Source organism: Pseudonaja textilis, chromosome 1, assembly GCF_049901715.1.
Source record: "Pseudonaja textilis isolate UNSWEBS1 chromosome 1, rPseTex1.2, whole genome shotgun sequence".
NCBI lineage: Eukaryota > Metazoa > Chordata > Lepidosauria > Squamata > Elapidae > Pseudonaja > Pseudonaja textilis.
The window spans coordinates 21,833,176-21,848,629 of NC_141990.1; the positions used below are offsets into that span (position 1 = coordinate 21,833,176).

Below are 15,454 nucleotides of genomic sequence, written 5' to 3' on the forward strand. Positions count from 1 at the left end.
GATAATGAGGAAATGTGAAGCAAAAGAAATACATTATGGAAAGTACAATGGTGATTTTAAATGCAATATGGATCTTATTCCATGAAAGATCTGGAGAAATCTAACGATCCTGCTTAGGTTTCACCAGGCACAGCTGTTTGGATTGCCAAAAGCTCAGAAAGTTAAAAAATGCTGATCTACAGTGTTAAGAGTGTCTACTACAATCAGTTGGCCAGGGAGATTCAATATTTAGCAGCTACTCAACACTCTCTCCCACTCCTTCCCTCTCCCTCTCTCTCTCTGTTTCACACACACACTCCCTGTTTCAGTTCAGCAAGACTGAAATAGAACTACTTTCCCCAAATGCCTCACTATTGTATCTGAAGATCTATAAGTCAGGAAGCTGGAATCGGAGTAGCCCAAGTTGGAAAGGAAGAAGGCAATAACTCTAATGCAGTTTAAGAGCTTGATCTTAGGCATGCCTTGAGACTTCTATAGAGAAAAAATTAAGAAAGCATTAGAGAGAGAGAAAAGGGCAGTCTGAAGTCCAAGGCAGCAGAGCTGTTGCTCCATTGTAAAGTGCAAACTATTAACTAAGAAAGCTTGGAGATTCAGTTGCAAGCAGTATGTGGTGACCTACACAGAAGTGAAACAGCTGCCAATATCATGGGACAGTAAATGGACAATTATGAAAGTGCAAGGGACTCCTGCAGAGAAAGTGACTTCAGGTAGAATTCTAATCAAATAAAATCTCTGAGTATTGAGGAAGGAACCTGGAGTATGGATAATCGTGACTTAGAACTGGTACATCAGGAGTGATGGCTGACACCATCATCACATAATCACATTAATCTGGCTTATTGACTGCTTATGTGCCATCAAGTTGGTGTGGACTCTTAACAACCACATACATTTTCTCCATAACAATCGATCCCTAACCTTGTCCTTCAGATCTTCTAGTGGTGTACCATCAGTGCCATAACTGAGTTTAGCCACATTGCTGCTGCTTGCCCTCTTCTTCTCTTTCCTTCCATCTTTTCCAGCATCAGAGCTCTTGCCAGAGTCCAGTCGTGCTGCAAACTCTGCATTGGCTTCCAAGGACAATTCAAACTGCCGATTGTAACCTATAACATCTTCATGATTTGGTCCTGGAGTATCTAAAGGACCACATACACCAAACAGAACTGACTCATCTGATTCATTTAGTCTAAAGAGGGTTGTTAAAAATCCCACTCCCAAAAAGAAGCAAGAGGAAAGAGAGAAGGAGGAAGAACTCATTGCTGCTTAGCATAAGCTTCACAACACTTTTCCTCCTGAAGTTTGTTTGGTACTTTCCATTTTCCAGAAGACTGAACACTTTAAATAATTTGAAGAAGGAGGAGGAGGAGAATGCTTGGCTTTGGTGGCACAGGGCAGATTTTATTTGATTTTTTTAAATATTTTTTATTCTATAAAATACCAGGAATCTCTAGAAGACTATATTGCATTAAAATAGTTAATAGATAAATAAATCAATGTGCTATATGAACTCAAAATGGATGAATCAGTAGCCACTTAAATCTGTTCATAAAATCCTAGGGCTGGAAGGGACTTTAGAGATCTTCTAATCCAACCTCCTGTCCAAGTTTGGGCAAGTTTGTTTAATTTGTGCAAACCGAATGTTTTGCTAATTAGCGGATTACCCAAATATCATTTGATTTAGGAATGATTGTCAATCTGCCTCTTCTCTCTGGTCTTTTCTGTTTTTACATGGGTCTGGCGTCCCACCTGCATGTTTTGGGGTGTTTTTTTTGAGATGTGATCCTTTCATCATCCTCCCAATGATTTCCTTAAATCTCTTTCTCTGGCAATGTGAAGCATCTGGATCAGAACTTCATTGCCTGAGCCTGCTCAGGTTGGGTTTCAGGACTGAATCATCTTTGGCCTCTTGCCACTCTTCCTTTGTACAGGAGCTCTGTGATACTGCTGGATGGTGGGAAGGACCACCCGAAAAAGGGTGATTGAGAAGTGTGTACCAGAAGAGAGACAAGAGCTCATGTCTATCTGTTCCTGTTCCAGGTGGCTGGGGAGCAAAAATATCACCCTGAATGCTTCAGCTGCCTGAACTGCCAGGTGTTCATTGGCGATGGAGATACTTACGCGCTGGTGGAACGATCCAAGCTGTACTGGTGAGTGGGAATTTGGCTGAATGAGATCATTGGGATCGTCCCTAATTTTGAATTCACAACAAAGGCCCTGTAAATTTAGATTGGACACACATTGGAGGTAGGTGGTGGGGAGAGATTGGCCTCAATTTGCTCGGTTTGAAAATTCTAATAATAATTATAAACAAACTAAACTCTGGAGGGATAGTAAAATAGAGAATAAAAAGTATGCCGAAAAAGAGAAAAGAAAGAAAAAGAGAAGAATCCTTATTCATTTTCTTTCTTTCTTTTTCTTTTTTTGGAGGGTTACCTCTTTCAGAGGAGACCTATTGGTGTTTCTCAGCAAGCTTTTAAAACATTCTTCAGTCAGTTTCTGGTGGTAGCCTTGGGCTCTTTCATCCTGAGGTTTGGAAATGGATGTCCTAGCTTGTGGTACCTTTTCTTCCATGCTGCAGTGGGCACTGTTATTACCAGATGGTGGTGACACCCGTGATGGATCAGCTGCTTCCAGAATCTCCCGGCACCCGGATTCCACACACGGTTACCCTGGTGTCTATTCCAGCGTGTTCCGAAAGCAAGAGAGGGTTTTCCGTCTCCATTGACAAGCATGGAGGTTCTGAGCACCCACACACTGTGCGAGTTCGTGAGTGAGTACAGACTGCCAGACATTAGGAAATGTTGTTCTTCAGAAATTGTAGCTTTCCATATCAGACCTCTGGAGTGTTCTGAATGATAGAGGCTGTTTACAACAGTTTGGCATTACAAATGTAGATTTTTAACATTTTGACATCTGAAATTTAACAAGCATTTCTTTTTTTGTTTTTTTTTATCTACCTATTCTGAGTCTCGCTGGCATATTTTTGGTTGGGGTAGGCTTTAAATAAGAATTTCCCTAAACTGTCAGATATCAAATATTAGTTACCATTGTATGATACCAATCAGTCTATAATACAAGTCATACATTTGCAAGCTGTCTATCCAATCTCAAGGCTGTTACATGGAAGTAACTGTGAAATAAGGAACCACTCAATTATTTGTCAAACACAATTGTCTGGTACTCTTGGTGTCAGATAACTGTGTATTTTCAGAGAATATGAGGTGATATCTGATGTAATCAAACTATCTGCAGAATATCATGAGAATCTGAGTGTGGAGGTCAGAAAGAAGGGCAACTGACAAAATAAAAACCTGATTTTATTCGAGAGATGGAACTGTTTAATAAGTTCTGTTCTTTTCACAACTCCTTTTCCTTATGTGTTGATTGCAATGCCTAGAAGCCTTAAACTGAATGGCTTAGGAGTTGCAATCCCAACGCATCTGAAGGACATCTGGATGAAGAATGAGGGTCTACATCATGTTGATTGATTGTAAGAGGAGGGTGATGGAATCTAAGTGCTTTGATCCTTCTCTGGTTTTCAGAGAAAGTTCTAGCATGCTATGTCTTTCCTGAGGCTTAGTTTGGAAGATATATTGTCGGGCTTCACTAATCGTGCCTGACACATTGCCAGCCACCTAATAGGGAGAAGGAGATAAGTCTTCGAATCTGTGCCTCCTACTCGACTAGCTGTTCCCCTCGCTGAAACAACACGGGACTGTTGGCTGTTCCAGTTACAGAACGTAACGATGTGGATCCATTGCAAGTTCCTGTCGAACTATCTTTAATTGCAGGGCGTAAGGATTGTATTACGTTCCAGCGATGAGGAGGGGAACTCATCTTATTGTGGTTTCTTTTTCTTTGGCTTAGGAGTTAGCACTTCAGGGTTAGGTGTGTTCTGGGCATCGGATATAGATGTGATTAGGATTGCGGGGTGGTGGCGCATGGGGTTAAGTAGTTAGGCGGATGCTAGTTTGGGAATGGGAAGGGGATGGGGCATAAAAGGCGCCGGGAGGCATTCCCTCTCAGCGCTGGCTTTGCTCGGGATTGCCGTTGTTTGCCCACTGGAAGGAAACAATCTACAGTAAACTACTTTTCACCAAACCTGTGAGTAAATGTGTTTGTTGACTGAGTTTCCGGATTTCCGAAATAGGGCTTACATATATTCCAGAACAGAGTAACTTAAGTCTCCTTTGCTGCCCCCTTCTGTATTCTTAGATTAGACCCAGACTGCATAAGCCCCGATATGAAGAATTCCATCCATGTTGGCGACCGCATTCTGGAAATCAATGGCACACCAATTCGTCATGTCCCGCTGGATGAGGTGATTTTTTTTTTTTTTTGTCAGTACTGACCAGTGATGGGATTCAGTTTTTTTTTACTACCAGCGTGGGTGTGACCTGATGGACGTGGCAGGGAAAGTATACTGTAAAATCTCCAGTCAGAGGTGGTATTGGCCAGTTCTCCAAACTACTCCAAATTTCCACTACCGGTTCTCCAGAACTGGTCAGAACCTGCTGAATACCACCTCTAGTACTGACTCAATCATCTGCTTCTCGTTTTTGTTTCCACAATGAGGGCCCGTGCCTCTCAGGATGTATTGCCTCTCTCCTATAGCCTGCCTTCTCTGTCTCTACAGATCGATCTTCTAATCCAAGAGACCAGTCGCCTGTTGCAGCTGACCATTGAACACGACCCTCATGAGATCATTGAAAGCAGCCCTCTCTCAGAGCTGCGCAGTCCCCTGCATTCGCCCAGCCACACACCTTGCCCAGACCCTTCAGCCATTCGCCAGCGCTCTGTCATGTAAGGATTGAGTAGAAGATGGCTCTCTGAAGTAGATTCCTCCCTCCCTCCTACAGAGAAAAGTTTTTGCTCTCATGCTATAGCCATGATGGCGAATCTATGGCATGCATGCCACAGGTGGCACACAGAGCCATTTGTGTGGGCACACAAACCCCAGCCAAATTTACCTGCACTGCGTATGCACATGCTTCCCAGATGATTTTTGGCCCATTTGAGGCCATTTTCACCCTCCCAGAGGCTCAAGGGAAGGCACTGAAGCCTCGGGAATCTGGAAAATACCGGAAGTGCCTAAATGGGCCTGTTTTCAGCCTCCTGAGGCTGCCGAGGCTTCCCTCGAGCCTCTGGGAGGGCGAAACGGCCTCTCCTGGGCTCCAGAGGCACTCCGGAGGCTGAAAACAGGCATGGGTATTTCCGGAAGGCCCGTTTTTCAGCCTAAGGCTGCAGAGGCTTCCCTTGAGCCTCTGGGAGGGCGAATACAGCCTCAAACAGGCCAAAAATCAGCTGGGGGGGGCACATGCATGTGCAGTGCAGGTAAGGGGATGGGGCGGGAGTGTTGCATGTGTGTGCACAGAGGGGCAGGGCACATTGCATTGTGGGTGCTGGTACGCACACATGCAAGCTTTCGGCACACCACAACAAAAAGGTTTGCCATCACTGTGCTATAGAAATGCAACTAGAAAATAGTTAGCGCACTCTTCCCTAGCCTAGTGCCCTGAAGATTGTGTTGGGAAGGCACTTGGAGTTCACAAAATCCCCAGCCAGGTTGGCAGCCTAGAAGGTATCTGGTTTGAGGAAGGCTGCCTTGAAATTATAAATGTAGAAACAGGCAGAAACGGAGCCACTATGAGCAAAATCCCTGGCAAATCCAATGATGGTGCCTTCTTGGCCAACTTCCATTTCTATTTTCCAGTCTCATGTTGGTTTTATTCACACATTGCCCTTTATATATTTACTAAATTAACTTATTTCCTAGACTAATGCAAGACACCAGACTGAAACGAATTAAATGGACTGGGGGTGTATAACACTTTATGCCACAAACTCTCCCCCCACACACAAAGTTTAACTGAATTTAATGTGTTTCTGATACAACTGCTAAGGGAGCTGGCTAACTGTATTATTCATACACTGTCCCTCTCTGCTTAATAATTTACAATTCCATCTGTTTGTGAGCAACACACCCAAGGAAATGTGTTTTTCCAAAGTATATCAGATTCCTCCTTGTAGGCTCCTTTGCGTGCTTACATTTTCTAGGTTTCTTGAGTAAAGATGTTTTGAGAAAAAAGGAACTTTAGTAAGTTTGTGAATTAGTTATATCCTAGCAGCGGTCAGTAGATCTCAAGAATAGAAGAGAATATATAAGCTCAGGTTTGAATTGAGTCAATAAGTCAGTGTCACTAGACTTGTTTCCTAGTTGGGTAATGATATGGCTGCAACCAAACCACCAAGCTCAAAGAGCATCAAGGACTCCATTGATGTCAACAGTTCTGTCGCTTTATCAAATGTGGTCACTATGGTGTGCAGTTGTAACCAGTGTTCCCCTTAAGGCAAGGAGAGGGACATTTGTAACTATCAAAATGTTGGAGGTTTTTTTTCAAACTTGCAATTTATTTTTTACTTTTATTGCAACATATTCCATTAATACTGCCCCATGCCTGGCGTAGAAGCATTGCCATTCTGTCTCTGCCTCCCAACTGACTGTTGGATCCAGGAGAGTCCCTTAAGCCTCTGTTAAACATTTGTGATAGAAGTGTTTATCTTGAAATAATTCTAGCTAATAAATTGATCCAAATTTAATTCTGGTAATTGAAAAGAAGTCAACTGCCTTGTTTCTAGGACTTATTGCTGGTGGTAACCAGTTTGTCTTGTTCATAACCAGTTTATTATGCGAATGAAGGTGAATATACGTGTCCCAGGATAATGTTGCAGGATCCAATCTGGGTCAGTCAGCCAGACTAGAGGTTTAGTCTTCCGAGCTTTCGGATTCATGCTGGAGCCCATCCTCAGGGCTGTGAGAATGTGAGATACACATTCTCTCACACACATTCCAGGTGAGAGAGGAGTTCCCCGAGGATGGGCTCCAGCATGAATCCGAAAGCTCAGAAGACTAAACTTCTGGTCCTGGTGACCAACTCAGATGGGATCCTGCAATTTATTATGATTCAGACTATGCAGCAAACTGGTTTCTTTAGATAAGGTAAGTCTGATTCCGTGCTGGAGGAAATGGGGGAGCCTGCGAGCCCAAGAGGCCTTGTTGAAACTCATTGAGCAGCAGAACATCAGGAATAAGGTTCCTGAACAACAACAGCAAAACAACTGAACAGGGGCGCAGATTCAACTCCTGTGAAAATGGCCATTTTGTAATGTTTTACCAATCGAAAGAAGGTGAGGGTAAATTGCAAGTTGTCCTAATTAAGCTGGAAGTTGTTCAAGATGAAAGTCTTCCAGTTTCTCCCTGAACCAAGAAATATTGATCTGGGGCACCTGGAAATTGGTCTTTTGTGAGAAGAGCATGCCTGATGTACACCTGAGAAGAACATTTCTCTTCTTCTGCACAGGAGGAGCTGTAGCATTGATAAGTCACCTTGTTCCAGCTCTCTGGGCTCCCCATCCTCCCAAAGGAAAGATATTGGTCGCTCAGAATCACTACGTGTTGTCTCCCGTCTTCATCGCATCTTCCGCCCCTCGGATCTCATTCATGGCGAGGTGTTGGGCAAGGGCTGCTTCGGGCAAGCCATTAAGGTACAGGCATGGTATCAGGACAGCATTTCGCTGGGGATGTATTAAGGATACATTTTGTACAATGCCATTTACTTACAAAGTTTTTTGGGAAAAGTAGTAGACTGTATAAATACGATTGTGTAACAAAAGCTAAAATTTTTAGACAATGATATTTTTTTATATTACATACCAAGCGCTTGGAATGTGGCAACTGGACAGTGTAAATGCATTCTCTGTGTCCCTACTGTGCCCAAAAGACTGATATTCTGGCACTGGGAAGAGACACATATAACCCCATTTACTCAACGGATTGAGGACTGATTGCACTTGCCACCTATGAGCAGATTGATAGATATATGTAATGAAATATGGAACACATTTACACCAAATACAATAATTTTAAAAAGATAGTTATATATACTGTATGTATTGCACTTATTTGTTAAGTCATGCCCAACTCTTTGCAACCCCATGGACCACAGTTTGGCATGGTGGTATTCAGCCAGTTCACACTAGTTCAAGCAAACCAGTTGTTCAGTTGGATCCTAGGTGCTGCGCTGCATGGAGAAATGGGCAATAGAGCAGCCAGCGAGAGGGAAGGAGGAGGCAGCTTTCTCTCTTTCTTCTCCCTGCTCCTCCTCCTTCCCTTCTGCCGGCAACTTCGTTGCCCGTTTCTCCATTGCAGCGCAGTGCCCACGATCCACTTTGATAGCCTGGGGGGTGTAATTTAACAACTGATTCGCCTAGGGTCACGTTGGCCATCACGGGAGGCTCGTCCCACATATAGGGCCGAGCTGGAGGATGGGGATGGTCCACGCCTCCTATGACAGCCAACCTGACCCTGGGCAAACCGGTTGTTAAATTATCTGAACCCCCCAAACTGGTGCCAGGAATCGTCTCCCGGAATTTGCATAAATTGATGTTCATTGCATCAATGACACTATCTAACCATCTTATCCTCTGCTGTCCTTTTCTCCTTTGGCCCTTACCAAACATCAGGATCTTTTCCAATGAGTATTTTCCAATGAGTATTTCCAATGAGTATTTGAGTTCAGCTTCAGTATGTGTCCTTCCAAAGAGCAGTCAGGATTGATTTCCTTAATAGCTAGTTACATTAGATAACTATTTTATATACTGGTAGTCCATGATTTATGTGGGATGCTATCACAGTTGTAAGTATGAGGACAGGTCATAAATAACATTTTTCCATTGCTGTTGTAACTTTTAATGCTCACTAAATGAATGGTTGTAAGTTGAGTACCTCTATAGAATTATCACAGTTTACTGTTAAAATGGTATACATATTATTTTTGCTGTATTTTATCTCACTTTTTTTAAAAAAAATCCCCTTTATGTTTTTTTTAATTATGTTTGCATTTTTAATTTTGTGTTTTTCTTTTTTTTCTTTTTGTCACTATTTTAAAAACAATAAAACAATAACATTTGAGAAGATACAGGCATGGTATTTTGTGCCCTTTCTACCAGCTGGATCTAGATTATGGCTTGATCTCGCCAGCCTGTTGATGGAATTTCTATGTTGCACCGTCACTGTTCAGTGACTCAGTCTCTAAAAGTCTGACTCAGGAGGAGATTGGACTAGCAGATACATGAACATAATTGCATTATTTTAGCTTACCCTAGAAAATTGAAAATGAAAATTGATCTATGCATACATTAAAAACTAGTGTCTTCTAAGACAGGGGTCTCCAACCTTGGCAACTTTAAGACTTGTGGACTTGTGAATTCCTCAGCCAGCAAAGCTTAAAGTTGCCAAGGTTGGAGACCCCTGTACTAAGGTAATCCTTAGTGTGCCTCTCCTCCCTGCCTTTATCTTAGAGCACATTAGGGCGAGTCAATTCTGTGACACTTCAAATTATATTCTGTGTTGGACTTGTATTTCGTTTACCAGACGATTGCGGCTCTTCTTCCTGTCTCTCAAGATTATTTTTACAGTCCATTACAGTGACCCTTAAGATCCCTTGTAACTGTATGATTCTAAATGTTTCCTCCTGTAATAAAGTCCTAAATGCCATCTGCTTTCTTCATCAGGTGACCCATCGGGAAACTGGAGAAGTGATGGTCATGAAGGAACTTATCCGTTTTGATGAGGAGACCCAAAGAACATTTCTTAAAGAGGTTGGTTGCTCCAGCTTAGTCCACTGGCTAGAGAAGTTTCCTTTCTGTTGATTTCTTATTAGTATCATTTAAGTTTTTGGTTTTTTACTCCACACATCAAATGTTACCTAATTTAAATCTGTGTCCCTCTTCTTTAAATGTGTATGGTGATCTCTAGTATTTTGACACTGTAAGCAAGGATTTCTGATTTAAGTTTCATACGCAGCATATACTGTTCTATAGCATTCTTCGACAAGCTGTTCCTCCACAATATTTGCCAAAATCTTTCATTTTGTGATGTCCCCAAAGTTTAGGTAGTTGCTACAGGGCTTACAGACAAGCAGGTAATAGCCCAATGTTTTACAAAATTGACACATTTTTCCTGATGTTGTATGCCCCGTAGTTTCCTGTCAAGAGGTTTTGAGCAATGCAGGATTAACTTTCTGGTGGTTTTGTTCCTTAGGTGAAGGTAATGCGCTGCCTGGAACATCCTAATGTGCTGAGGTTTATTGGAGTCCTCTACAAAGACAAGAGGCTGAACTTCATCACAGAGTACATCAAGGGAGGCACCCTTCGTGGGCTCATTAAGAGCATGGTGAGCACATAGAACCTACATCAGATCTAATGTGAGAATATTGAGCATCTGAACAGGAGAAGGGAGAGCAGCAGAGACAGAGACAGTCTGGCTGGGTTCACACAACACAGTAACCCAGGGTTAATAAAACACAATAGCTGTGTTCATGTAACATGTTGTGGCCAAGCAAACTGACTTAGCGTCATGGCATAATTGATACTACATGTTAAAACACTGCTGGTTGAGCACAGACTATGAATTCCAGAGAGTATTAAGTTGCCCACCAAACCCAAAGAGAAATGCAATCCTATTCAGGATCAAAGATTGAAGCACTCCACAATCAGGAAATCCCACATGGTCTTGTCAGGCTTAGGCCTAAGCCTGTTCCTTCTCCACTGTCAAGACCAACTGGACCCATCCGTATAAAAAGGAAGAGAACTACTCTTCCACTGAGGGATCAGGTAGAATTGGGATGGTTGTACTATCTCTCTCCTAGTTCTCCCAGAAGTCATCATCAAGCATGACCAATATTATTCCCCTGTCTGAACCTGAACTGAATGTTCTTAGTTATCAATGAAGATCTCACAATTGCATGTGTACAATCTACTAAGCTTAGCTGATAATATTCTTGTGCTATCCAGACAGTTTAGAGTTAATGGGGTTTGGGATAGGTAGTTGGGATTTGAGAGCTGTCCCCTTAAGGGAATGCATCATGGTAAATGTAGTTAAGGTATCCTGGGAAATGTAGTCCATGTCATGTGGCCACATCTGTAACCCTGATTGGTCACTGAATTTACCCTTGGTAGGTTGGGGGAGGTTTCTTCCCTCTTGCCTGAACACAGCCTCATGGTAGCATCTCTACCCCCTGCATCTACTATTATGGGATGAAATATGGAATAGAAAGATTACTATCATTTTACATTACAATTTCAACTATGCAAAGAATTTGACATTAGATGCATCTCGACATAACTGTGAGTCACCTTGAGGATACCTAACATAATCCAATAAAAGAAACTTTGTATGGAAGAATTTGTAGAGTTATTCTGTCTTTATATTCAGCAGGTGAATCAAAAGACAGAATAACTCTGTTACGTTTTTGATTTAGAGTATTGTGCAAACATGATTAATTCAGTAACCAGCAAAGTGTGTTTTGTGAACATAGTCATGAAAAGGATGGAAAGTCTTTTTCCTGCTACTCTTTCCACACCCTGATAGAAGTGAGATGCTCCAGATGGGTTTCACCCCAACTTTTCCAAATATTTCACTCACTAGCAACATTTTTCTTCCAGGATAGTCAGTATCCTTGGAGCCAGCGGGTCAGTTTTGCAAAAGACATCGCTTCAGGGATGGTGAGTGTGAGCATGAATTTGCAGCAGAGTGTGGGGCATCAGGAAAGCACCTTGCAGGAATCGTTTTAAAATTTCCTTTCTGTCTTATTCACTAACTTGTAGAAGTATGTGAGCAATCCATGAGGTTTGCTCACCAAATGAAGCCTCCATAACTTGAGGCAACTTAGGCTTGGTAAAAATAACACAGCATGTTACTTGTGAGCTTTCCAGAATAACTTACTGACCAGTCTTGTGAGCACAATGCTAGATTGTGTGGACTTTTTGAATCTGATTTAGTTGGGTTCATTTTTACCTGCTTATGAATAAAGGTGGGTGAAATAGATTTGGTTAAAATAAAAAATACACTTACAATATAAATAGGTCGGTCATTGACCAATTTAATTTTACAAACTTTTTTGCATTGGTCATTAAATGAACCTGAAGTTGTTAAGCGAATGCCGCTTAACATCAGTAAGCAAACCAATGGTTGACTATGAGTGCAGTTTTGTCAAAAACTGGAAGTGCCAGTTTTCGGCAAAACTGTAGTAAAACTTAATCACATGTCAGTGGGATGCTGCAAATGGCCGTAAATATGGCCATGTTGCCAAGGTTCTGAAGTTTGGTCATGTGATTATTCGAATTTCAAATCTGAGTCATAAGTAGCCCTAAGGTACAGTAAATCTATTGTAACTTTGAACGGTTGCTAAGTGACCAGTCATAACTCAAGGACTACCTGTATGCTACATGATAGGTCAGGTTTCATTTCAAAAATAACAACTCAGCCTCCTGTAAAAGAGCATCTAGCAGTGTTGTATGAAGTGAAGTCAACCATATCCATTGAAAAAAGAAAGGAGTTATGGAAAAATAACATTTCTAACTCTTCTGTTCTCATTTCTTTCTACAGGCTTATCTCCATTCTATGAATATCATTCACAGGGACCTCAATACACACAACTGCCTTGTGCGAGAAGTAAGCTGACACTGGTCAAATTTTTAATTCATTCATTAATTTAAGTTTTATTTGCATTATTTGGTTTTCTAAGTTTGTTGATTTTTAAAAGCTGAAAACAATTTTAAAAGCAAGGAAAAAATGTTGCTGATCACATTTTGAGAAGGTAAGTTATCAAGAGTTTCCTTACTTTTTAAGAACATCTCCCTAAAAACAACAAATGAAGAAGAGGATTATTATAGGGCTTGAATGTAACAATCTCTGATTTGTGAAAATATATAAAATTTTAGGATGCAGGATCATAGAAACCTGCCTCTGTTTTCAGATTGTATTTTGTTCCAAATCTCTGCTTTGTTTCAGATTACTGTGTGAATAGAAAGTGAGAACTTGGAACTAGTAGCCAAGTTCAGGTTTGTTCCCTCTATTGTCTCCTACACTTTTAACAAATTAACAGGTAGATTTCTCAGGGGCAGGCAGAAGTTAATCCAAGACTGATTTGTTGTTTACCTTCCTGAAAGCTGAAAGAGGGAATTGTATATAAAATTACAGGATCATAGAGTTGGAAGAAACCATTTAAGCTATTGCTTTTGATAGCAGTGTTCCAATATCTCAGGGGCTGCCACAAAGAAGAGGGATTCAAACTATTCTCCAAAGCACCTGAGAGTAGAACAAGAAGCAATGAGTGGAAACTAATCAAGGAGAGAAGCAACTTAGATCTAAGGAGAAATTTCCTGACAATTAGAGCAATTAATCGGTGGAACAACTTGCCACCAGAAGTTGTAAATGCTCCAACACTGGAAGTTTGAAAGACAAGATTAGATAACCATTTGTCTGGTGTAGGGTTTCTTGCCTAAGCAGGAGGTTGGACTAAAAGACCTCCAAGGTCCCTTCCAACTCTGTTATTCTAATTCTAATTTTTCAACTTTGGCAACTTTAAGATGTATGAATTTCAACTACCAGAATTCCCCAGCTAGTGCCAAAGTTGAGAAGCCCCAATTTAGACTTGGGTTAAATTTGTTAGGCAATTCAACCCTATTCAGCCTAAATCCCTGTCCACTGCTGGAATCCAAATTAAAGTGTTTCAGATACTTGGCTGCCCAATTTTGCTTGAACACATTCAATAAAGAAGAATCCACTGCTAGTTCATTAATGTTTCCACTATCAAATTTGCTCTTAATAATTTAAAACAAAATTTGTAACTTTAAATGACAATTTGCCCTATCATTCCACTTTTTCCACTCTGGAATGATTAAGATCTCTATACTTTCAGTGTGATATCCATTCAATATTGTTGCATCACCCCTGATTCTGCTTTTCTCAAGGCTAAATAAAATGGTTAAATATGTATAGGATGTACACATACCACTAGATCATTTAAAATTTTAGTGACTTTATGTGTATCACATACTAAACTTAATGAGATCCAATTGTGGTTAGCTTTATTGTTATAGTCTGGAGGCTTAATACGTTCTGTAAATCCAGCTGGTTGGTTAGTTTATACTTCAATTGTATTCTACAGATTTAGAAAATGAATTACAGTAATTCAATGATCAGCTTTTGGGAGAATACCTATTTAGAATATTGCTTACCCTTGTTGTAGGAAATGACCAGGCTGAGCCCGAGGGGGCTGAGCCCAAGGGGGCTGAGCCCAAGGGAGGGGTCAAATGTATCACAAGTGATGAGTCCCTGCATGCCCGCAACAGATCTAAGTCCAGCCCACCTTGAATGCCTCCTTAATTCCTGCTCATTTCCCTTGACGATTGGTAGCTCAGATTTTTGTAGAGAGCTTAAAGTTGCAATAAAACTTTATGCTCATTTGAACTGTCTGAATCTCCTAATTTCCCCAGGATTTGACACTTGTATCGTCTCATTTCATATCAGGATTCTCAAATTTTACAATACTTTCAGCCTCCTAAAACAATAATTGTGCAACTCCTATCTCATAAGTAAAATTAAAAAAAAATTCCTTGGGGTAGGAATTAGGCAAAATACATGCCATGTATTTTAATAATTACATTATAATTACATTATCAAACAAAGTAAGAGTTAAAACTTACTGGGTTTTTCATGACATTTCTAGATGTCATTTTGCTTTGTTTGGCTTCAGATTCTCAGGGACTAATGTTACTGATAAATAATAACTTGATTTCAGTTTTTTCTGTTAACAAACAATGAATGGAGAAATTTTTAAATGTTCAATACTGATCTAAAGAAAGTGAACCACTACAAACTAGAAAGTAATGACAGAAACAGAAGCCTGTTTCAAGAAATGTTTGGGGGGGGAAAAAGAAGTGAAAATAACTTTCTCCTCATTTTGTTATGTGGAAATATGTAAGGAGAAAAGTTGAAAACAGTAAGAGTAGAGAACCAATAAAACAAAAATAAATGGGTTCTGAATGCATATGGATTGAATGCAACAGTTAATTTCAATGGCAAAGGAATTTATTGAGATGGTTTAATCATACAGGAAAAATGAACAATGACTGAATGGCAAAATGAAAACAGTAGAGGATGAGTGGAGGAGTCAAAAGGATCAGAAAGGCAGAGAGAGAGTTGTGGTTGCAGAAAGTGTAAATTAGACTTATTTCCCTCTCTTTTTCTCATCTCATTCTTGAAATATTTTTTGGCTACAAAATTTGGCTTGCACAATTTTGCTTACTCCAAAAGGAAATAGTGTGATTGGTATGTATGCAACAACAACAACAAAAACCCATGTAAAAATATTAGATATAGCAAGTGACAATACTTCCTTGATTTTTATGTACACGCAAAGGATATTTTTAGCGTTACAGCTATTATCCCACAAAACCATTTTCTTTTTTTAAATAAAGTTTTATTTGGGTTTTCACACATACAAAATACAAGTAAAACGTATTTTTTGAAAATAGCATGGTCCCGGGTTGAACTTCTTTATACAGACACAAAACTCAATTTCATGCTCCTTTTTGTGTTCTATTCCAT

At 40.5% G+C, this 15,454-nt stretch overlaps 1 protein-coding gene across 2 annotated transcripts in view; it reads left to right on the forward strand.

The window, feature by feature from the left end:
- The window catches only part of LIMK1 (LIM domain kinase 1), a 52,618-nt gene that overhangs the window by 24,897 nt on the left and 12,267 nt on the right, over positions 1–15,454 (forward strand). For both annotated transcript variants that reach the window (XM_087928089.1, XM_026708437.2), the window contains 9 exons: positions 2,038–2,147; positions 2,579–2,770; positions 4,216–4,321; positions 4,637–4,803; positions 7,362–7,545; positions 9,574–9,660; positions 10,103–10,234; positions 11,506–11,565; positions 12,449–12,514. In XM_087928089.1, the coding sequence (XP_087784215.1) occupies positions 2,038–2,147; positions 2,579–2,770; positions 4,216–4,321; positions 4,637–4,803; positions 7,362–7,545; positions 9,574–9,660; positions 10,103–10,234; positions 11,506–11,565; positions 12,449–12,514 (1,104 nt within the window). The remainder of the gene's footprint in view (positions 1–2,037; positions 2,148–2,578; positions 2,771–4,215; positions 4,322–4,636; positions 4,804–7,361; positions 7,546–9,573; positions 9,661–10,102; positions 10,235–11,505; positions 11,566–12,448; positions 12,515–15,454) is intronic.